Source organism: Neolamprologus brichardi, chromosome 17 (assembly GCF_056152115.1).
Source record: "Neolamprologus brichardi isolate AB-2024 chromosome 17, ASM5615211v1, whole genome shotgun sequence".
NCBI classification, from domain to species: Eukaryota; Metazoa; Chordata; class Actinopteri; order Cichliformes; family Cichlidae; genus Neolamprologus; species Neolamprologus brichardi.
The window spans coordinates 16,800,025-16,824,542 of record NC_142120.1 but is presented as its reverse complement, the minus strand read 5'-3'; the positions used below and the strand labels follow the sequence as shown (position 1 = coordinate 16,824,542).

General features: G+C 39.5%; 2 protein-coding genes across 3 annotated transcripts; one reads left to right on the top strand and one right to left on the bottom strand.

The window, feature by feature from the left end:
• Window positions 1–1,760: 1,760 nt before the first annotated feature.
• On the top strand, window positions 1,761–20,331 carry LOC102777969 (cryptochrome-1-like). 2 transcript variants are annotated; one of them, XM_006780875.3, is made up of 14 exons: window positions 1,761–2,671; window positions 9,585–9,693; window positions 9,789–9,931; window positions 10,036–10,220; window positions 11,327–11,415; window positions 11,545–11,685; window positions 13,639–13,950; window positions 15,065–15,216; window positions 15,592–15,794; window positions 16,556–16,675; window positions 16,806–16,904; window positions 18,316–18,396; window positions 18,596–18,700; window positions 19,554–20,331. In XM_006780875.3, the coding sequence occupies exons 1-13, from the start codon at window positions 2,514–2,516 to the stop codon at window positions 18,694–18,696; spliced, it is 1,893 nt and encodes a 630-aa protein (XP_006780938.1). In that variant the 5' UTR covers window positions 1,761–2,513; the 3' UTR covers window positions 18,697–18,700; window positions 19,554–20,331. The 2 variants fall into 2 exon arrangements, with proteins under 2 accessions (XP_006780938.1, XP_006780939.1); XM_006780876.3 differs by lacking the exon at window positions 18,316–18,396.
• Window positions 20,332–20,922: 591 nt separating this feature from the next.
• LOC102777678 (transcription termination factor 2, mitochondrial-like) lies at window positions 20,923–24,518 on the bottom strand. Its single transcript, XM_006780874.3, has 2 exons — window positions 24,447–24,518; window positions 20,923–23,278 (listed from the first exon to the last, which is right to left on the bottom strand). Exon 2 carries the CDS (start codon window positions 23,256–23,258, stop codon window positions 22,119–22,121), a length of 1,140 nt encoding a protein of 379 aa, XP_006780937.2. The 5' UTR covers window positions 23,259–23,278; window positions 24,447–24,518; the 3' UTR covers window positions 20,923–22,118.

Here is a 24,518-nt window from a genome sequence, read left to right as displayed (position 1 = left end):
TTTTTTTTTTTATTCCAAAGCTTTTTAAAATATAAATATTTGTATAATTTTGTGTTTTTGACATTCCTAGCTAAACTCCATCTTATTTTGTTAACATTTATATTTTTAAATGTTCATTTTAGGTTATTTATTACAACTGAGTTGCGAATTTGATTGGGAATGGCTGTCTGTCTCTATGTTAGCCCTGCGACAGACTGGTGACCTGTCCAGGGTGAACCCCACCTCTTGCCCTATGGCAAGAGATGGGGTGGATAGTCTCCACCCCACTGTGATGCTGAAATAGACAAGTGGAAGAAGATGAATGGATAAATGGATGAATGGCATTACAATGGAAATCACATTGTACCTTGTTCTAATTTTAACATTGCAGTAATCAATTACTTTGTAATTTCCTCCCAGTTTGCTATTTTACGCTGTTTCTGGAAAACACTTGTAACTGTAATGTTAGTTTTGATAGATAAGTGCTATAAACTTGATTTCATATATACACATATATATATGTGTGTGTGTGTGTGTGTGTGTGTGTGTGTGTGTGTTTCATTCTTCCTTTTTTCTTTAATGTAGTAATAATAATTATTATAATGAATTTCAAGGTAAGATAATTTCTGGATTTTGATCATAAGTATAATATAAATTTGCATTTCCAAGTTCTAACTGCACTTTTTCTTATTTTCCATATCATTATGATGAATAATGATAATACATGACATCACATTTACATAGGCCTTGTCATTATCATGTGTCGATACAATTGATAATCATGAGCAAAGTAAGGGGGCCTACTGACATGATACTATACTGCCCCTCAGTGGCCAAAAGTCGGCACTACTTCACAGGCCAAGGCAGCATTTTGCATCTTGCATAATTACAAGCCGTTTTATGTAAGAGTGTTGTGACGCATTTCTTTTTTGGGATAATAAAGAGTATAACATTTCCTATTCCACTACCACAACTGCTAATGATTACTACCGCTAATATTATTATTAACAATATTCAAATGTACACGTTTACTTTTATGAAACCTTTCAGAAACAAGGCAATTGGAACAGCTTTCTGAAATATAGGAGGTTAAGTAGGTAAAAAGAAAATGTAGTGTAATGAATATAAAGTGACAAATAAAAACCAGTCTTCACAAGTTCACTGTCTTTTGTTTGTAGGTTGGGCAAATTTAAGAGCAAATTCAGAAAATGAGAATTCATATCATGTTAACTACGAGCTACACTTCATATTGCACTAGACCACACATGCACACACACACTGACAAGGAAGCGAGTGCCACTCGATCATGCCGGACTTCATGTGCACATCCGGGTTCTTTTAGTATAAACAAGCCAGTGCACTCTTGCAACTGATGAGGACTCTTTTTTTATTGTTAAAGCTCCACATTTTTACCCCACTAAGTCTTTAAAGTCTGTGCGTGTAACCTCTGTAACTCATATTTGTATTTATTTTATTTTTTCATTAACCTGTTATAAAACATGAAGTAAACATATAGAAACACTCGAGTATGGTTAAGATTTCCGAGTCTGCTTTACTCTTAAGATTATTAGCCAAACTTGGTTAATTGACCCGCTGACGTGCTATGTCCGTTCAGTCCGCCATAAGAGGTCATAATTCACCAGTAACACCAAGCGGGTAAGTTATCTGTGCATGCTGGCATGCAGAAAGCACGCTGGAAAAACGTGACCACGCCGCGAAACGCACAAAGCAATTCGGACCTATCAGAAGGCTCGGAACTGCGCACGTTGGCAGTGGGCGGAGTCTCGGATGTAGGTGCGGTGAAGAGGTTGAACAGCTATTCGTGGACGTTGTAAAGGAAAATCTTTTGAGGTCGCAGCTCAAAATATCAGCTCAACAGTGAGACGGGTTATACAGAATCGAGAAGCGGTTATAACAGCTAAGTATTGGTCTAACTAACAGTAGGACGGCGATTTTTACAATATTTCTGTTAGAAATTGTATTTTACATAACCAGCTTCCCTGGTATTCGCGGCACGGAACAGCCGGTCTTGCCACGGTGTCTTGTGGGCTTAGATTAAAGGCCAGTTAAGTACTCTGTTATTGCGTTTGACTTAATTAATATCTGTAGAAAGCAGGCTCGCCCAGGAGTGTTAGCATATATTTATACGTTAATTTTTTCATCATTCAGAAAAACAAGTTATACAACGAGCCGCTCTACTTCTCCGCAGCACACCGGGTCCTAAAGCCCGCCGCGTTAGTCGTCATATTGCCGGAGTGCGCGCGTTGCCTCGAGCCCAAATGGTTCAGCAGCCAGCGGTTTCTACATTTTTCGACACTATGGAAAAAGCTCTGTTAGAGCAAGGATAATTATAAAAGTTGGACTGCGTTATTGAACCCCAAAAGGATTTCTTTTTCAAACAAATTTTTATTCAAGGTGGTATTTTTTCTTCTTAAAAGAAACTGTGAGTGAGTAGTTGGGATAAAAGTCGAGTGAGCACCAAAAGACTGTTGACCTCTTTCAAAAAGGAAGAAAAGGACTCGTCCAGTTGAGTAATGGTCATTAATACGATCCACTGGTTCAGGAAGGGCTTGCGGCTCCACGACAACCCGTCGCTCAAGGAATCTCTGCTGGGAGCGGATACGGTCCGCTGCGTCTACATCCTCGACCCCTGGTTTGCGGGCTCTTCCAACGTTGGCATCAACAGGTGGAGGTGAGGGAAGCGTGCATTTAACCACGCGCTAACACACATGTAGCACAACAGGATGCATTAACAACAGCACAAGATAAAAACGGTAGCAAACGGCACATTTGTATCCTTTTACATAACATATAGCATATATTGTTGTTTTGTGTATCTTTGGGACGGTTTCATGTCTCTTTCTGGCTGTTGTGTTTCCTAATGGCTGTAATAACATAGCAACAGGATATGCAGTACTTTGCAAAAGTCTTATATTTAGCTTCTAAGGAGCTAGATTATTTGTAATATTTTTAAGTGGTCTTGTGAAATGTTCTCCATGCTTGCTGAAGATCTTTCAACATTTTTCTTGAGACTTTGGCTGCTTTTTCCACCTATATTGAGTCCAGTCTTTGTACCTGACCAGGTCCCTAACGAAAGGGATGAACAAATGTTGTCTACAAATCACATACAACATGGCAACAAACCAGTTTTAAATTGTATTGTTTGTCATTTTGTTACTAGCAGGCTGTCACAAAAACATATAATTTGCTCTCATTTCTTTATTTGAATATTTAACAAATGCCTAAAATATAGTAAGATAACAGTTTGACAGGCATAAAAAACTATTCTTGTGCCAACAAGGTGATCCCCGAAGAGGTATTAACTGAAAATGTGTGGTATCTTGACATGGTGTGCATTGTGTCCTTAAAAAAATTGAGGAAATATGACAAGCTCAGGACAAAAGAAGTTGTTTCAGGCCTAAAAAAAATAGTAGATAAACAGTATCTGAAAGTCACGTTTTTAAGGAACATGAAAAAAATCCAGCAAAGACATGACACATTTGATCCATCTACTCTTAACTGATGTCTTATCAGAAATTACCTCAGTCATTTGGTTGTCAAAAAGCCACCCTTAATAAGGAGAGGAAGCAGGAACAAAAGGCTGAGGTTTACCAAATTACACAAGAATTGAATTAAGAAGTAGTGGCAACAGGTCTGATGGAGTGATAAATCCAAATTTGAAATTTTTTCACACCATCATTGAAATGAACAGAGGTCAGGAGAGAGGTACAACAGTAAGTGTATACATCCATATGGAAAACATGTTTGAGATTCTCATGTGAGCTAGGCTGTTTTTCAGACAGTGGTGTTGGAGATCTTGTCAAAATTGATGGAATTATGAACCCAGAAAAATACAATCTTTTTGGGAGAACTGTAAAAACCCTGGTTACTTAAAGTAAGAGGAACGAGACTTTCTGCCAAAATCACAAAGTATGTAAGGAATAGCATGGCAAAGCATTGCCCAACTGATTTTATCTTGCATTTGAGGTCAGAGCAGTTACATTGTTTGAGATGTTGATTGCCAAGTTTTGTTTGTTTTTGCAAACAAAGAAAGCCTGGGTGTTTTCCAAATGAACCAAACAAAAAGAGGCCATGGAGCTGCTGTACTGTCACCTGAATTTTGACCTACATATACGAGGTATAGCAAAGTACAGCAAATTATGACATAAACTGTATATAAGGTCACTAACATATATTTGCACTCACTTACTTCCTCTGATGTATTGTTCACTAAACTATAATCTTCACTAAGTTATCACTTTGAAACAAAACATCAAAACCAGGGGAAACGTCAATTATATCAGTTAGATCAGGCATAATGAATACTGACTACACACATAAATTATAACATTACGTTGTCCTTCAAAAATTGACTAAGATCTCAGATGGGTAAACAGTATTTTCACCTCCCTGGTAAACTCTAATTATTCTTAAATGACTTTCAGCTGATGATATAATGTTAAACTGTTGTTTATAAAGTGTTTTATTGCACATCAGCAGATCTCAAACACTTTCATATTCAGTTTCTTTGACTCATTTCAGCACAAACCACATATACTAACTATGGTTTGTGTTACATGGTGGTAGCATTGTGAATTACATTCGGATCAGTAAATATTTCCTCTGTAAAGATTAGACACATGAATGTACGGATCTCAGACAGAGCTGTAAATGCTAAATTGCTTTGAGCCGTTTCCACACGTGCACTGCATCTATGAACTTGGGTAGGACGCAAGTATTTAACCTAGTTGGTTTATTCGATATTTACCCAACCAGCTCCCTAATACAGGGTCAGTGCGATGCCAGATTTTGATGGTGTGAGAATTAAGCATTGGGTGTGAAGAGAGAGGAAATTCAGCCTATGCAAAGACTCTGGAGATGCATTTGTGTGTATACCTCCTGTGTGATGAAGTTGTTTGTAGGTTAAATGTCTGCTGGTTGAGAAGTTGTTGTGAACAGGAAGGCAGTGACAGCAGAGTTCACCACAAAGAGGAAGAAGTGAGAAAATAAAAAACATCAAAGTTTAAAACATTGTTTTCTCACTTCGCAAATGTGAAACACAAAAAATGGCTGCATCACAGAGTTTTCACTGCTTTTAACACTTCACTACAGTGAAGTTCTTTGTATATTATAGCTTCTGTTCTCTCACATTACTGCCTGTTTCACATCTTGACACTCACCTCAAATATCATAAACGTGGATCTGCAAGCTACCAAGATACTCTCAATAATCTGGCGCATTTACTTCTAGCAAGTGAGGGTCATGTATCCTCCCTTCTGTATCTTCTGTCCAGGCAGCTCTATTGCCTAAACCACACTGAATATTATCAGTTGTGTGAATGTATCTTAGCACACTATTTCCTGCTGTGTTTCACATGTGGGAAAGGATCTTGAGCATCTTCATATTCTCTTGAGGTTTGCCATTTTTAGTCTGAACTGTTCAGACTAAATTTTAGATGCTAAAAATGCACTTTAGATGGCTGTTTTATTTTTGCATATTTCTTGACTTTTCTTAAAATGACATAAGACTATATAGTGTCTAATTTTGACCCTATAGTCCCACATTACTAAAGATTTTATGATGAAGAATTTTATGTAACTGACATTTCATGACCTCCAGACTGTCAGCATGTGTCTCTGATTGTTTCACAACCAAGATAGTAGCAGGCTGCTTGTGTCTAGTGACACAAAGAAGTATATAAAGCTTTACAGGGTCATGTGTTGGAGATAAGTGCGTGGACCGTTGACTTTAACGGTCTGATACCCATTGGCTGACAGTTTTCTGGAAAATTCCCTAGTAAAAACAAACAGTTGGCATCCTTTTTACTTATTTGTTCAGTAGAACTCAGCTTCCTGCTTCTGTATAGAAACTGCAGCATCTCACTTGACAGTTTTAATGGTCTACAGGCAGGTGCTGGATAAATGAAAGTACCCCTGAGGTTTAAAGTACAGTAGGGGTCTCCCTTTGTGTTTTATGTTTCTGTTCCCGTCGTGAGCTTTGGTTTGCGTTGCAGTCCCATGCCGTCTCTTGAAGAGAAGGGGAGCATAAAAGTCGGGCCAGTTATGAGCATCCATGTTGTTATGCTTCTGCAGTTATGTAAGAGCAGCCTGGGCTGACGCAGAGCCCACGCAGATCACTCAGCATGCCCTGATTCATTCCTTTTATTTAATTTTTTTATGCACAAATCAGACATGTAACATGGTGTAAGACCAGAATCTCTTATTTGTAGTCCAAAAACTCACCTGGTGAAAATAGAGCTTGGGTGAAATATATTAATTATTCTACCAGTACAAATAAACCATAAAGGAAATGCCTAGTTCAGATATGTTGACCCATGTTTCCAAAAAGCTAATAACTTATTTGACTGAATTTGCTGAATTCAAAGATGGCATATACTGCTTTGTTTCAATCGTGTCACTGTACTGCTGTGCCTCTGGTTTTTATATCTCAGTAAACTTTACTCAAAGTTAAACTAAGGAAAGGTCCAAAATATGAGGACGCTGCAAAAATCTCCCTGTAGCCTGCAGCTGCTATAGTTGGCACCTGTTTCTGCACATTTTTTTTATCATCTGAATTGCCTGCTAAAGAGCGAGCACTCCCTTTTCTTGAGATGTAGGCGGTGATCCTCAGTGATTTAGGTAGGCCATTGGCAGATGACATAATCATTATAACTTTCCCTCCTTTCCACCAGCGACAGGCATGGCATAAGTAGGTCAGTGTGTTAGGGAAAAAAACCTATCCATTTCTCTCTTCCTTTTGACCTACTTCTGCACGCCTGCTTCTGCAAAAGACCCAACTCTGGTGTGGCACACTGCTTTGAACACTAATCCCAACAAAGCTGCATCCATCTCCTATCCATTTTCAGATCTGTTTAAGCTAGTTGAAATTCTCATGCTGGGTGGCCCATGATTATGAAGGTTCATTTGGTTGAAATTATTGTGGAGTTGTTTGAAAAATAGGACAGATGTAGGAGTGAAAATAATGAAAAACAGGCATGAATGGATTTCTTTTAACACCGAATCCAGCACAGCTCTGTCTCTGTTTGAATACCATAGATGAACATAGCTTAAGGACTCTGAGTAGTCTGAGTCTAGCTTTGCAGAATCAAACTGTCTTCACAGGTCAGGAGAGCAAAGCAGCCGGCATAGGAAATGACCTTGGACTGGCAGGAATAATCTGGATCAAGATGTAGGAAGTCTGTTAGCTGTACTGCAGCTCACACTCAACAAAGACACCACTATTGTAGCTAGTCTTAAACAACAATTCACTCTTATCATTAATGAAGTTTCAGTTGGTTTGTGTCACACTGATATGATATTATCATTTCTCAAAGCACTGTTAAAGCTTGAATAAAAACTTGCGAAAGCGATGTATTTCCTGTGTCAAATTGTTATCAACATATAATGACATTATCCACGATTTGTCTTGGCAGAGTTTCTGACCTTGCCAGAGTGAATCATTTGCTTGGTGCTACGAGGAGTGCGGTGTACAGAGGCCTTAATCTAAAAAAAAAAGAAAAAAGTTAATGTTCCCATGAATACATGAAATTGCCGATCTCCTGGCTCTAGGCTTACTTTCCTGTTTCAGCCAGTACCCACAAAGTTGACCCCCCATGTCATATATAATACATAAAGGATAAAAAAAAAATAATTTTGGGAAAACAAATTTTGGAGTTTCAGAAGAACCGTAATACACAGTTAAATAAATAGATTTAACAATTCATCCATCCATTTATTTCTGGCCGCCTATCCAGTAGTCTTAGCGGAGATACCCAGAGTTCCCTGTAAGTTAATACCTGTATTTCTGTTTACTGTTAGTTTGGGGACATTTGTTTACATATTTTTCAGCTTTGATCCTATGTAGCGGTTATGCAGTTAAAATGTCTTCCTTATCTACCTTAAAACCTTAAAACCCACACCCCTTGTGTTCTTTACATGACAATAGATTAGGTCAAGTGCCTGGCTGAATAATATTTGCAAAGTATTTAAGCTTTAATAACAATGAAAACTACATAAAGTTCACTAGAAGCCCTTACCTGGCTGTCTTATCAGTAAAAGACATAATTTGACCGGAATGATACAGGAAGCATCCACCTACAAATTTTGTTACCTATAGCAACAGAACGGGAAGCACCACATTACTGCCGCTTTGTGTTTACATGTGTGTGTACCTGTGGGTGTGTGTTCTGATGCTTACAGTTGGTATTTTTTATTTTGGAGAACATATAAAAACAGAAGCAAATTATACTATAGTTCAGTTATTGCACTGTTGTTAAACCAATAAAACGTTATTGCTGGTTCATACTTCCACCAGTTAGGTCAGCACATTGTATTTAAATGATGGCTGACGTCGCATACAGAGATGATTAAACTCATGGATGAGGGTTGGTCAACTCATGCACTGTCTGCATGATTCAGCCTTGAGTGTGTGTTCAGCCTTGGCTTTTTTTTTTTTAATTAAGGAGGTGAAGGGACACTTGATATGAAGAGATATTGTGCTTTAGCTAAACAGTCCTGTTTTACCCCACAGTTTGTCCCACACTGGTGTACATTTGCTAAACATACATGTCTTGTTTTTGTTACTTAAAGAAATAACATTTTACATTTTATCGATGTGGGCTATGTAGAGCAAGGACAGTAAATTTGAACTTGGAAAAACAAGAACGTAATAATAATCTGCTATGACAATAGTGGAATAAGTCTTGTCAAACTTTATTCATGCAAAGTGGAGGTGAAATTATGTGGGGGACCAAAAACTGCCAAAATCAAAAATTAGTAAAGAAATGCCTTAATAGAAAAAAAACTGATATGCCATTAAATTGATATAAATAATATTCTGAAATAATAGGATTCTAGAGATATATTGGCATTAATCTATTTGTACAAATATGTAATTTCCCCATTATAACTATTTATTAGTTTTATTCCTTCTGAGAGACAAAGGTCCAAACATAATTTAATTAAGGAATAGCTCAATAAATGATTGAATAAACACATTTAAAACTGAATAACTGATTTTAAAAAATCTAGTTTAAAAGTCAGATGAAAAATGTCAGTTATAGCATATATTTATGTATTTTTGGTGTTGAAGGGATATTTTTAGAGTTTGCATGACAGGATATGTACATGCAACAAGCAAATACATCACACATCAACTTCAGTTGATTTACACATTTTTTTTATATGTAGCCAGATAAGAAAAGATAAGTATTTTCCTTAGTGTGCAAATCAAATTAAAGTTGAGTAGAGCTTAAAGGTCTTTCATTACATAAGATATATCTTCAATAAAGTGCAATAAAAATAGATAATTTCATGTAATTTAGTCATTGACTTCAAATCTTCAGTGTATAAGATGTTTGGTATGTCTTAGTCAATTGGTAATTTAGAAAAAAAGATTTTGAAGGAGTGGTCTCATTTAATTCAACTGTATAAAAATGTCAAAGAGCAAAGGGAATGGAAACTTCTACTCTTTTAAGGGCATTTTACCTTTTGCCTGTATAAGCTAAAATCAATAGTTGTGCTCCCTAATCAAACTCCTTCATCATGCAGTGACTGATATTGTAGCATCTTTATGAACATTGACACAGATTTCCTTGTCATCTGCAGGTTCTTATTGCAGAGTCTTGAGGACTTGGACTCCAGCCTCCGTAAGCTCAACTCTCGTCTGTTTGTGATCCGAGGCCAACCCACTGATGTCTTTCCCAGACTTTTCAAGGTGAAACTTGAATCTGATTTAAGCTGCACAACCGACAGTGCTTCAAACATTTTGTGTGAATCCTAAACATTCTACGATTTACTCCTTTTTTCCAGGAGTGGAAAATTACTCGTCTGTCATATGAGTACGACTCTGAGCCCTTTGGGAAAGAGCGAGATGCAGCTATTAAGAAGCTGGCCTCTGAGGCTGGAGTTGAGGTGACAGTTCGCATCTCCCACACGCTCTATGAACTGGACAAGTAAGTTATTATCACGCCTTACCACAACAGACAGTGCTGTCATATTGTTCTTTGTCTTGAGCAAGTTTTTATTATGAATCTGTTTCTGATCTTTGCATCTGCAGGATCATAGAGTTAAATGGGGGTCAGTCTCCCCTCACCTACAAGCGGTTCCAGACTCTCATCAGTCGTATGGACCCTGTGGAGGTGCCTGCGGAGTCCATCACTGCTGAGATAATGGGGAAATGCACTACCCCTCTATCTGAAGATCATGATGAGAAGTTTGGGGTCCCGTCCCTGGAGGAACTCGGTAAGGTCTAAATTATGTAATGAAATGTAATTGTAATAAGTAATTTTCATTTGTGGAAAAAAGCAGCACTACTAGTAGCTGTCTAAAGCTGAGTTTCCACCAGAGATGTTGTTAGACCCAGCAGCTGTTACTGTATTTACATACAGTCTGTGCAGCAAACATAGACTGCATGTAAATGATGGACGTTTAAGTAATTGCATGTGTGTCTTAAATTGGATCAGATTCACTCTTACTCACCACCAAGATGGACGCATGCATTAGGGACAATTCCAAGTTGGAGGCTTTATACCGTACTTCACTAATTAATAAGTCATATAGTAACATGTCCATCTTTTATATACAGATTATGATGCCAAGGGTAGAATAGGAGTCCTGTGTCAGACTTTACACATAGCTGCTGATTTGAGGAAAGAGTTGTCAGATATTGATCTAACTGTAGTAAGAAAATATGACTGAGCAGATATTATCTGCTCAAATCAACATTAGCAGTGAGTTATTAGATTTCCCTGGGTTTTCTGTAGCTTTTTTAACTTCTTTCTAGTAGTAGTAAATAACTTTTTCATTCTGTTTTTATGTCTAAAATTAGTTAGGCGTAATATCTTCCATAGCAGTTCATGTTTAAAAATGTCTTAAAAACACCAAAATATATTTTCTCAGCAGTTATAAAGAAAACTAGTGAAACTTCTGGGGCTTGAGCATAATCTGCATTTAAACACATAACATGGACATGGACATGCCCTATTTTTGGCCTTCATATATGGATACATATATATCTTGTTGTATTTCTTCATAAAAAACCACAGGACACTGTCCTATTGCATTACTGATTACTCTTGCCTTTTTTTGTTGTTTCTTTTGTATTTTTTTTGTTCATTTATCTATAAAAATTTAATAAACAGAATTAGAAAAAAAGAAAACAAAAAATGATCAAGGACAGGAATAAAAAGCCCTCTTTAAATAAATCTACTTACACATTGTTGTGTTGGTTTGCCCTCTTCTGGTCATAATGAAGATTACTAAAATGGTATAAACTGCACATATTCTTTTCAGGGAATTAAAAATATATGAAAAATGATAATATGTGAGTTTTAATTTGACCCCTGCAGGTTTTGATACTGAAGGCCTGTCCTCAGCTGTGTGGCCAGGAGGAGAGACTGAAGCTCTCACACGACTTGAGAGGCACTTGGAGAGGAAGGTCAGGCAAATCGAGCAGAGAATTTTTGTTAAATCATTTTTTATTTTAGTACAATCCCATTGCTCTGTCATTTAAAATGAGTTTCACTGTGATACAAGTCTCAGGTTTTCATGTGATTGTTGCTATCAGGCATGGGTGGCAAACTTTGAACGTCCCAGAATGAACGCCAACTCACTGCTTGCCAGCCCCACAGGCCTCAGCCCCTACCTGCGCTTCGGCTGCCTCTCCTGCCGTCTCTTCTACTTTAAGCTTACTGACCTCTACAGGAAGGTAAGTGTGTAGGAATATACTTAATTAATTACACTTAAAAAATTGGGTTTCTAATTATCTTTGAAGTCTTTAAATAAGGATATGAAGGATATGTTCCACAAGAACCCAACCTGATGTGTAAGTCAGATTCAAAACTGTGAACAAAGTCATCCTCTTGACAACCAGAATTACAGTTGTCATATGACAATGGTCGTCCTGGTCAGAATTTACATCATGTTGCAGGATTAAAAGCAGACTGGGTGAGAAACCTTCAGATAGAGCAGATGCAATCAACCATGAATGTCTTTTATTTCCTCTAGATCAGGGGTCGCCATTTCATTCTCCCAAGGGGCCACATGAGAAACTAGGATTGTAGTGGAGGGTTACACCAACAAACTGCACTTGGTTCTGCTCAATATTAATTTGATCTCTTTATAAGCTTATTAGTGCAGCCCCTCCCACAAAAGTCCGATTTTCTCATGTGTCCCATTGTGAAAATTATTAGCCGTCAATCCTGTTGACAAAGCGCTCTATTTACATATTCTTGGCCCAGCTCAGCTAAACTGTTAGCGACTTTTGACTTTTAGGGTGGATTAAAGCACACCGCTGTGCTTTATGGAAAAGATGGGAAGGATTTGTAACACAAGAAAAACAATCGATAGCCGTAATATCTTAACCATCTTGTTTGATCTTTCTGATAATGGATGGCCTGAATTAAAATGACAATGAAAATGCGATTAATCTCCCAGCCTTGTTAGGAGAGTAAAACATTGTTTGAACTGAAGTGTGAACAGAAGACGCTGTAATTAAGGTAATTTATCTTTCACGCTCAGGGGGAGAAGGTTTCCAGGATATCTTCTCCTTGTATTAATAGGAACTTTTTTTTACTGATATAATGATTAATATATTGAAATAATTTTCTCATAAAACAGCTGTTGAAAAAGAAAATTAACCAGGTCATCATACATCTTCGTGAATGTAGTAATTAAAACCAGTATGCATATAGCGCAGATTTTTGATACTGTGGTGGATTATCCATCTGTCAATCAATCCATTGTCTGCAGCTTATCAGGGTTTGGGTGACAGGGACAGCAGTCTTAAGCAGAGCAATCAGACTTCCCTCACCTTCATCTTTTTTCTTGATTAAATATAAGAAAAAAGATGAAGGATTTTTGTCCCTTTTTACATGTTTCATTTTTAGACACTTTACCTCACAGGGAGGAATCGAAAACACTGACTCAGATCTGAGTGCAAGAGACAGGGATTTACTATATGGTTGCAACGGGGCTGACTGAAGGCCGTGGCTGGTAGTAGCAGGCTGCGATTTGGCTGATTGTTGAGTAAGTTAAGTGGTGCTGCACTGAGCTGGAATCTTTTTAGGCATGCTGGTGAGATTGGTATGCGTATCACCAGGCTGAGAGCATCATTGGTGGAAAGCTGTTGGGGGTACAGTCTCATGGCAGGACAGGAGATGACCAAGTGGCAAGGCCAGACACTCACACACACCAATTGTCTACAAAATGTAGACATAACAGATATGAGTAATGGAAAAAACCCAACACAAGGAGTGAGTCATGGAAGGTACACCCAGTACTGTGACATCAGATATATTTGCAGGGGTGATTTAATGCTCTGGCTGTTTATTTTGCCATGTAATGATTCACAGTTTATTCTGTAATGAGGTGAATTAACCAGTACTGCCTCCCTCTTGAATTTTTTCGTTGTATGTTTGGACTCAAGTGCTTATATGTAAATGAGCTAAAGTAATATAGTGGTTTAGTCTTTATCTTTTATCACATTACCTACTACTACTACTACTACCACTACTACCATTACTACTACTACTACTAATAATAATGATAATTCTCCTTTAAAAAAACAAACAAAAAAAACCCCTCCTGTGTAATATACAGCTGGTGTAGTCAAATCTCTGACTGCCTCAGACAGTAACGTGTCTTTCTCCTATTTGACAAGGTGAAGAAGAACAGCTCCCCTCCTCTCTCGCTCTACGGTCAGCTGCTTTGGCGTGAGTTCTTTTACACAGCGGCCACCAACAACCCCTGCTTCGACAAGATGGAGAGTAACCCCATCTGCGTTCAGATACCCTGGGACCGCAACCCCGAAGCGCTGGCCAAGTGGGCAGAGGGCCGCACCGGCTTCCCCTGGATTGATGCCATCATGACCCAGCTGAGGCAGGAAGGATGGATCCACCACCTGGCTAGGCATGCTGTGGCCTGTTTCCTGACGAGAGGAGACCTGTGGATTAGCTGGGAGGAGGGAATGAAGGTAGACAGTGTCCTACTATTGTTCTGATGGGAGTAATGCTAGTATCTGATTTCTATTTAATTCATACCAAACACCACTTGGGGAGTTTAAAGATAGAATATAAGTTTACTTGCTTGCATCCAAAATTAGTTTTTTGCTTTTAGAAGCTACTGTTTATAGTGAGTAATGAACTACTTAATACATTTATACGTTTTTTTTTCTTCATGAACATTTAACAAACGAAAGCCCTGAAAACCCCAAATGGTTCTTCACTGAGGAGCTGAAAACAGACTGTATGTACAAGGAGGCTATAGCTTCCTCGTCTAATAATCTAAAATTATGCACAAACGTCTGAGACTTGTATTCTTCTTCTGGTTGCAAATACAAGACTGAACCCTACCCTATGGGGTTTTTTTTGAAAGTGATACCATCTACTGAATATCTCAGATGAGTTTGAATATTGGTGCCCTAAACTTGTAGGTCAAGGTCAGAGGTCAAGTTTTCTAAAAATTTGTGTACACAATAACTCAGATATCAACTAGAAATTTATACCATAAGTGCCAATATTGTTGTGTTAGTAAAAATACTGGCACCTATTTAATAGTATTTTATTTTATTTACATAATGAGGGCAGAGGTGTAGATCAGTGTTTCCCTTGGATTTATATTCTGTGTGTGGTGGGGGAGGGGTTTGTGTATGTGCCCAATTATTCACATGTGGGTGTGCCGCTCCTTTCAAGACACAGTGGCATTTTTAAATTAATTGCCATTATTATTATTCCCAGTAAATAATAAATATTCTTAGCACTTTGTGGCAATAAATAGCTGATCAGCATAATCAGCTGCTTCTTTAGTAAGTCACTAATCCTGATGAACTGATGAACTGCAGCCCGTTAGTCTCTGCTCTGCTCTAGCAGCACAGCAACCAGAAAACAGAGCAGGAGACAGATTATCGTCTCCAGCTGCAGTCCAAATACGGCATGAAATCCTCTCTGTCGGAGCAGCTAATTGACATCAGGGAACTGTATATATTTAATCAGAAATTTACCACACTTGACTCATTTGTTGTTAACCGTCTCAGCAGGACCAAATATTGCTTCCCAGTCGATCTGAGATGTTTTTGATTGTGTGTTCAGGTGTTTGAGGAGCTGCTGCTGGATGCAGACTGGAGTGTGAATGCAGGCAGCTGGATGTGGCTCTCCTGCAGCTCTTTCTTCCAGCAGTTCTTCCACTGCTACTGCCCTGTGGGTTTCGGCCGCCGCACAGACCCCAATGGAGATTACATACGGTAGGGTTGCATCTGTCAAAACATGTGTACTTGAAAATTTTTGCAAGAGCAGTAAAAATTTACAATGCAGCAGTAAATCTAAGGCTTTGATCATGTAAAATTAAATCCATAAAAAAACATTTTAGTGAAAATTCTTGTGACACACATTATCTCACTTAGTAAACAGACACAACCAAGCAATAAAATGTGTGCCTACTCAAAAATAAGGTATCAGAGGAGTCTATGTTTGAGAGATTTCCATCCAACATTTGGGTGGTTGATGCTGGTCAACTGATAAATTATTTTTGGTTAAATCCACCATAGCAGTTGACGCTTTTCCTGGAAATTAATTATCCCACCCACATGCCCACTAAACCTCTTCATCTCTCTGCTCAGCCGCTACCTGCCCATTCTGAGGGGATTTCCAGCCAAGTATATTTATGATCCCTGGAACGCTCCAGAGGTTGTGCAGAAGGCAGCCAAATGTATAATTGGAGTACATTATCCAAAGCCTATGGTGCACCATGCAGAGGCCAGCCGTCTCAACATCGAGCGAATGAAACAGATCTACCAGCAGCTCTCCTGTTACAGAGGCCTCGGTAAGGATGCAGATACAGCATTATTAAAATTAAAATGAAGAAAGATCAACTGATGGATCACAAGCAGTGATTTGCAGTTAGATTTTTTCAGAACAAGTCTTCCCTTGTTTTTAATATTTTTCAACACAACTGAAACTGCTACTTTGGTGTCATTTGCAATCCTTTGGTCCATGTCACACACTCTGCTCCATCAGCTTTCCAATAACAGACTGAACCCCACAAATATCTCTGAAGTGGAGGTATTAGGCTTTTCTTTGCTTTCTGTCATGTATACACTGCTGCAGTGATGGATGCTCATGTTAAAAGCTCAGATAACGAGGCTGGGATGTGTAAATAATCCCAGTAATGCCACATCTTGACATCTCTATGATGTCGCTGAGAGTGGATATCTTTCATAAATACCACCCACTTCTGTTCAAAGCTTTTAATTTGGATGGGCAGCACCAAAGCTCAATAAGAACTATTAGACATTGTTAATCATACAAAACTACTCTCCTAGACCTAAGATTAAAATTATAGAGCTGGAAATGAAAATACCTGATTCACTTAAAAATAAATAAATAAATGCCTTATTTTGGACTGTAGTCAGTGATTTTAAAATGTCTCAAAAGTAGTAATGAAAAAAACTCAAAGTCAGCATAATTATCTACAAATGAGGTATTTAAACCATATTAAAATATTTTCAGTGTTTTAATTTGGTGTTTTTAATATTATTGTTTGTGTATGTTGTGGACTAACTCTGTAACTCTCTGTGTCTTCAGGTCTTTTGGCTACAGTTCCATCTGGCTCTAATGGCAATGGAAATGGAAACGGAAACGCTGAGGCATCCTCAGATTCGATGCGATTCTCTGAGACTTCACGTGATGCTGCAGCTCCATCTAGTAAGTGGCTCGGAGACCCACTCCTCCTCCTCTGACACTTCAAACTTATGGATGTTTCATGACTTCCTGTGTAGCCTCTGGCAGTGAACTCTTTGAAGAAGACCTGTTTGTTCTTTTATTTATTTCTCAGCCTATCAGATGCCAGTTCACTCCCAGGGAGACTGGCAAAGTGGTGTCATGATGTACGTGCAGGGGGATCCACAAACCAGCGTCGGCATGCACCAACAAGGTGGGGACTAACTACCCGTGCACCTTCACTCGATTATCCACTTGATGCTTATCGTTTTCCTGTGTGTGCCGTTTTTACTGGTGCTATAACTGGACTGTATCACTGATTATCTCAGTTTCCAGGTTGTTGTTTTTTTATTGTAGACTCTACATTTTTATGAGTCTAAACAACAAGACAGTTAGTTTTAGTTGCAGCTGACCATCACCCATCTGTCATTCTAAGAAAAATAATCTGCTCACCCTGCAGGATATTTTCCTTCAATAACAGGCGTGCTGATTGGCTGGGAAGCTTTGGCTCTTTGCTACCCAGAGAAACCCATTGAACATGACTTTGCTAAATTTCACACACCATTAAGAAGAGAGCAGTGGTCCCTTTAAGTCTAAATTTGGTAGAAAGGTATTAGGACGTTTTGCCTCCTGACACAACCAGCTGATTTAAACTCCAAACTTTGTAGTTATGAGGTGGCGATGCTTATCACTGCCCCTACACCGTCATAACACGTAGAAGTACATTTGTTTGTGTTGATTTGTTGTCAGGTCTACATGGAGTGGATGGTTTTCTGATCACAGCATTTTAACATATTTTTTAATAAAAACAAAAACAAAGAAACATGTTTACATTTCTTTAAACAAATTTAACATGATTGTAGTCTTGATCGCAGCATTTCATTTAGATCTTTTAGATCTTTGATAACAGCAAACTGCTCAGGGGGCCTGTTTTTACAGATTAATTAAATGTAATGTCTTCAAAAAATGTGTTTTTTGAAGAACATTTTAGGCTGTTCAGATTTAGTTCAGTGGTTTAGTTCAGAAAACCACATCCATTGATATGTGGTGCACATGTTGTGTAGAATGATATTTCAGTGTTTGCACGGTGGCGCAGCAGTTAGCACTGTTGCCTCGAAGCAGGAAGCTCTTTCCTGTGGAGTCAGCGCATTCTCCCCGTGTGTGCGTGGGTTCTCCCACGTACTCTGGCTATCTCCCACGGACATGCAATGAGTGTTGTTAGGTTAACTGGTGATTGTAAATTGCCCTTAGGTTTGAATGTGAGTTGCTGGGATAGAGTCAGCCTATTAGTGGAAGACAATGGATGGATATTTGAACATATAGCAGGTGTTTGCATAATGGTTTTATAGTGTAGTGGTTTGATCTCAGGAGGAGACACAAGTGCCTCTGGGGCATCCAGCATTAAAGAATGTGGCGTACCCATCGTGGTGACCCCTGGTAAATAAAGTAAATAAGGCACCTGAAAGCAGCTTTTTTAAAAAAAAGGATTCCAGTTGATTGGACAATATGAAACCGGTCCCCAAGTGGAACGAGTTTTGCGTACTTTATGTGCTTCATGCATTAACTGCATCCTTTCATGCATCCTCTTCAGTGTTTCGCTGCTAATCCTTGAATCTTAATTGAAGTTCCAGGTTACGCTGCCAGTACCAGTATGATGTGTTACACTCAAGGCACGCAGCAGAATCCTGGTCCTGTAATTCAAAAAGGTGCGAGTGAAACATTTCACTGATTGATGATTTCTTTTATTAATCTTTCTTAACTGGTTGAAAAACTTGAGTCCCAGTCCTCTGTTTGACCATCACTGCACGCCACCCCTAAGAGAGTGTTTTCATTCTAAGCCATGTTTTTGTATTTAGTCTCTAGTTTCATGGTTTATTGAAATGTGCTCTTATGTTTTTTTTTTAGGGCCTGAACACCACCCCACCACTCAGACCAGTGGCAAACGACACAGTGAGGACTCTGGAAATAGCAAAAGCTCCAAAGTCCAGAGACAGAGCATCCACTAAAGAGGTCAGTTGCAGTCTCACACATTATTATTATTATATAAAACACATACAAGACGTACTTTAGTGAGCAGCATTCAGAGAGGGGGGTCAGAAATAGGAATTTTATTCCTTGTTTTTAATAATACGGCGAAACGTACTTCTGCCAGTAGAAACCATCTGAACAAGGCAGGCATGAGCCAAACCTTTTCAGTGTTTTTATCAGCCATTCCTGCCTTTATAATCCACAATATCCACACAATGAGATACACAAATTTTAAGTCAGTAATTAATAGCAGTTTACTAACCACTGTTAAGAGGAACTCTGAAGTGATGTAATTGCCAGCCAGAGGTTTAAATGCAGCACCTCCTCATGTTGCTTTCATTTCCTTGTAGTCATGTTTCAGCCTCTTTATTTTATCTGTTTTGCTTTGCTGTGGATTTAACTGAAACAGCTGCTACCATTGTGATTGTGAGTTCAGATGAGAGGAAGATAGTTGAGTGTTTGTTGACATGGCTGATTTTTTTTTTAAATCAGTGTTTATGTTCTTTAAATGCCGGATTCCCGGTGTTCCGTTCATTCGTCGATCAAACAGCAGACACACATCTGGACCAGTAACAGTACACCTACTTCACTCAGAGTTCCTGTAATGCAGTAAATATTTGTATGGTCTGAAAGCACCTGATTTCAGCAGATTACCCTCACTCACCTCAGGTCATGTGACAGGAAAAGTTGTAGGTCAGATTCTCAATGTTTTGTTTTCCTTAAGATGTAATGTTGGAATGTTTTTCAGTGCGCTGAAAAAGTCAGCACTGAAGGAGTTAAATGTATTTTCAGAAATGTCTGAACATGCCACTTATTGTTCTTTCTTCTGTTGCAGGTGTTTCTGTGGACTCACCGTCAATCATATCGAGAACACAGCCAAAACTAAACAGACGCTAAAATGGACTCAAATCTTTCTTACAGCACTACAATGCACGAACACACCTTCAGGACGGGCATCCCCACCTGTCACAAAACATGTTTCTCAACTTAATCGGACTGAATATTATTACAGTGTGGGCCAGCCAGTGATGTTACACTGTGCTCCTGTTTGGGTTAATAATGCCGAGACTAAAGTCTTTGTGTATATAATGAATTTGCTAAAAGCAGCTCACATACAACGTGTACATATTTGGATATTGTATGTGTGTTTTCTCTCTTTGTGTAGCCATAGACCTGTTGATATATTTTTGATATGAGAATTCATTGTGGATTGATCGTTCTTTTGGGAAAATTTTCAATAAAAAGAAATGCATTTTTAGACCTTCCATTAAAACATAAATGGTCAGAAAAGTCTGCTAATGCACCCGAGTTTTTAAAGTTTTTCCACATTGAGCCCATCGAGTGTAAATATCAGCAAAAATCCTTTCTGTGTCTCAGTACTAGTGGACTCGTTTTATTCCTTCAAACTTCTATATGACACAAACCATCATGTTATTGCCCTCGTCTGTGTTAATTGAGAAAAGGTGAGAGGACTGCAGAGCCTGCATATTCCTGGTGTGCCACCCCACCACCCATATACTCCCTAATAAATGTACCACTGGAGAGAAATGCTCCACTTGCTTCTTGTTCCTTCTCAATGTGCTTGTTTAATTAAAACAGTTTCAAATATACAATAGTTTCAGTCTTTTCTTTGTAACTCAAAAGTCAGAGTTCAATCTTTGAGAAAAACTTGCAGTTTCCAAATGTAATCAGCCCTTACTAGATTTGCAGGTTTTCATTCAAGTTGATACACATTACAATGGTACCTTCAAAAGCAACCCAATTGGCTGGATGACCTATTGTAGTGTCTAAGAATAATTTTAGAGATCTTAATATATTCCACTGGCTTTAGTGTGATGCCTTTAGTTATCAAACCTGAGGCTCAGTCATTAAAGAAGTTAAATAACTATTTGTGGCGAAGCAGAGGATGACAAACAGGCACAACATTTCAGTCTCGACCACGTAGAGCTATTAAAGTAGCATTATTCAGTACAGACACTGGAAAAATCACCCTGCCACTTCATAGACCTGTACACAAAGCAACCCGGTAATAGAGCTGTTTTACATTATTATATTAAAGTTTTTCAAACCATTTATTATGCAGACTCAGCACAGAGCATAGTTGTTATAAGAGGAGGTTGGGGATCCATAATTGATAAGAGTATGGTAAGACATGTTGGCTGCTGTTGGTTTTTTTTTTTTTTTTTTTTTTGGGGGGGGGGGGGGGGGGGTGGTGTTTGTTTGTTTGGTGTACCCAATAAAGTGGTCAGTGAGTGTACTTTGTCAGTGTTCTCACTACAGGTAAGGTGTTAGATTTATATGTGGCTTTATTTGGTAGCCAGTAAAAGTCTGACCTACTGAACCCGCGGCCCAGACACTGCATAGGGCTTAAGTGTAGTCTCACTTTCTCTACACTCACACTGGTGCATATCAGTGCAACCACTGTGGACTTTGTATTAGTGAGCTGGCAGGTTAAAGACCATCTGATGCTGTTTTAATCTTGGAGGTAATTTATCCAAATATCACAAGGTGGACCACATCCTGACCACTCCCCTTACAGCCACAACGAAAATGCTTGATTTTCCAAACAAGCATACAACCTTTTATCCTCACTTCCATGTCCCACCCTCCCTTTCTTTTTCCACTGGTTGTCAAACGATACCAGCGGTATCTGGTAGGCCTGCATGCCACGGCTTCACTATCAATGAACAATTAAAGAAAAAAAGAAGTCTTGGCCTTCCCTCAAAAGAGCAAAAAAATAAAACAAACAAACAAACAAAAAAATCACCAAAATAGTAAAAACACTTTTTAAATAATTTATTTTCTCATGCATAAAATGGTTTTGTTTGGCCAGAGAAAAATGAATGGACTTCTGTTAAGGCAAAGAATCTGTCACCGTTCTTAACTACTACAACACCTATCACACACATCCTCCAAAGGAGACACACCTGTGATATCTATTTCAAAATCCTACATCACCTTGTTCTCAAGTTATTGCATTCACAAGATTTTCAGAAAATTTGACCTCTAACCTTGAGGCCACTGAATAGACTTTATAGATACACCTATGGTATAAATTTGAAGCGCCTACTTGGCCTCGTTCTTGAGTTATCACATTCCCAAACTTGCGTTTCCACGCCACCCGTCTGGGTGACGACAACACCCCATCAGCCTTTTACAGCTGAGGGTTAAAAACCGTACAGACTCTGTGCTGCAGTTTAAGTCTTCTCTCAGAGAAGAAAAGCAGCTGTTTCACACACACAACAGGCACTTCCCAAACTGGAAACTTTTACAGATAGTGTCATATTTCCTGAACAGTCTTCAGCCTTTTGTGGGATTTTAATTTGCCTGGCTTTTCTTATTTTCCTTGCACAAAGCTGAAGCAGTAAACCACATTTCATAACAAGGTGCGCACCGACACTCAATCCTCAGCAGATTTCAGAGGAGCCACAGGGTTGAAGAGTGGCCTCTGCTGCCTGAGCTGCAGCTTGCCATAACTCGCCTCAAAGTCCTTCTTTGTTCCCACAATAACGGCCAGGCTGCCGGAGCGAATGTCGTATCCGTAGGAGGCTAGTTTCTGGATACGATACAGCACGATCTGCGTGGTGAGCTCGAGTACATTTGGAGATTCCTTCACCTGATCCATCGTCACTCCTGCGTCCATCAGCCCCTGAAACCGCCCCAATAAGGTGGGCAAGGAGTAGTACAAGACGGCAGGGCAGCGGATCACTACTTGCTTAAGTCCGTCTTTAGAGCAGCAGAGAGCCGCTTCGATGTAGTCCATCGCCCGTTGCATGTCCTCAGGCTTCAGCTCTGCGATGGAGGCTCTGAGACTGGAGACCAGGCTGAGGAGCTCCTCCGTGGTGAACCCCTTCTCCCTCAGGAAGCCCAGACTGTCCCTCCAAGCCTCAGCTGGTCGCAGCAGAATGTAAGGGTTCTGGCTGAGAAGCTTCTGCAGCCAGACACGTAGGTTCCTCTCCTCTCCACCCAGGTCGAGGTAGATCTCCCTCAGCGTGTGGATGACCTCCTGGTTGCGCTCCACAGGCTGACTGAAGCTCTGCGGGGCACTGGCCATCAGCTTGCTGATGATCCTCTTGCTAAGGCGAAGGTTCTGGAGGTACAGGATGTTGGCCCGCTGGTTACCGTGGTGAGTAAGTGTAAAAAAGGAGGCTGGGAACTTTTCAACAATGTTCATCAACTGACGTTTGCTGGGACAGACAGACAACCAGAGGTCTCGCTGCGTGACGACGTCCTCTGGGCGACACAGGATAGCCTCAGGGTGAGTTTCCAGGATGTGGGCGATAGCCGTTGTGTCTGCACCCATGTCTCTCAGCAAGTCAGCGGTCTCAGAGACATACGCAGAGCACTCAGACAGAACCCAGCCTCTGAACTTGCGGACCTTTCGAATGTCCACTGAAAGCTCGTAAAGGGAGTCCACTGTGCGCTGGTTTTCCACTCTTTTGCTGGGAGAGGTCTCAGTGGAGGTGGAGGCTGAAGGAGGTAGGAACAGCCTCACCCTCTGTGAGCAGGTGTACAGGGTGGCAGAGGTGATGCGAAGCATTGCTAAAGAGTGTAGTGGATCTGTGCAGAACAAATGAGAAAGATTTAAATTTTTACACACCGAGATGAAAGATGTGCTCCATGATGCATTACAGAGGATTTGCAGCGTTCGTGTCATGTACCACTTATGACTGCTCATCACAACATTCATACTGTCAGCTGCCAGCTGGCAATCGGGTGATTTTCCTCATTCACAGTTAACTCACTTGCTCTGAAAATACTGAAAAATAACAGCAACAATTTTCTTGAGCCTATGCTGACTTTTTCATCACAAATATTACATTGAGAATCACCAGACACTGCACAAAATGATATTATAGTAAAATTGTGTGATATGCTGAGTAGTCGGCTTTATCACATTTAATCAACTGCAGATAACAAAAGTTAAACTATATCCAATCAGTCTGATACTGGTCTGTCATCAGTGTGATATCAGTCTGCACTTGGTCAAGTTGGCAATAACATGCAGTCTGTCTCTGGACACCGAAACTGAGACATGGTCAAAAATCTGTTGCTGTCCACAATGACAGAAACAGACAGACACATTCAGCAGTTGTTTGTCCTGTGTATCCTTGTATCGCAACAATATCGCCATACAAAATATGCACCTTACCATTAATGATGACTATGAAAACCAGCAAATATTTATAGTTAGGAGGCTCAACCTGGACACTTTGTTATTTTTAATATTCAGAAAACGCCAAAAACAAAAACAAAACCCCAAAAACAAACAAATAAAAAACCCACTCAAATAACTCATAACTTCACCACGTGTTTCACCTTGTGACCTTATGGGGACAGAACTGATTTTACATGAAAATAATTACTTAAAAACCACTGAAATGCGGTTAAGCGCTAAAACACATTAAAAATCCCAAACAAACAACATTTAATTTAAAACACATATAAATCCACCTTTGTGTATTTATGATGCACGACACTGAAACCATTGCATAAAGTTGCATAAACCCAACAGGGCACGGTGTTGTCCCGACTGCTGCCGCGCACACGTGATGCTGCGTGTTGTGTTATGTATTAAACTGCAGACGGACTGCATGGACTGCAGACGGATCACAGCCTGCCACGACTGCACACGGACACAAAGCACCGGCAGATCTGAATACAGATGCTACAGAGCCGTAGTGAGCGGCTTTTTACATAAAAGCGAAGAAAAGACGAGTTAATTTACCCGTTTGCGAGTCTGTAGCCGCAGAACCCCGCTCGTCACACCCACTGCTCTGCTTTCATAACATCACAGCAG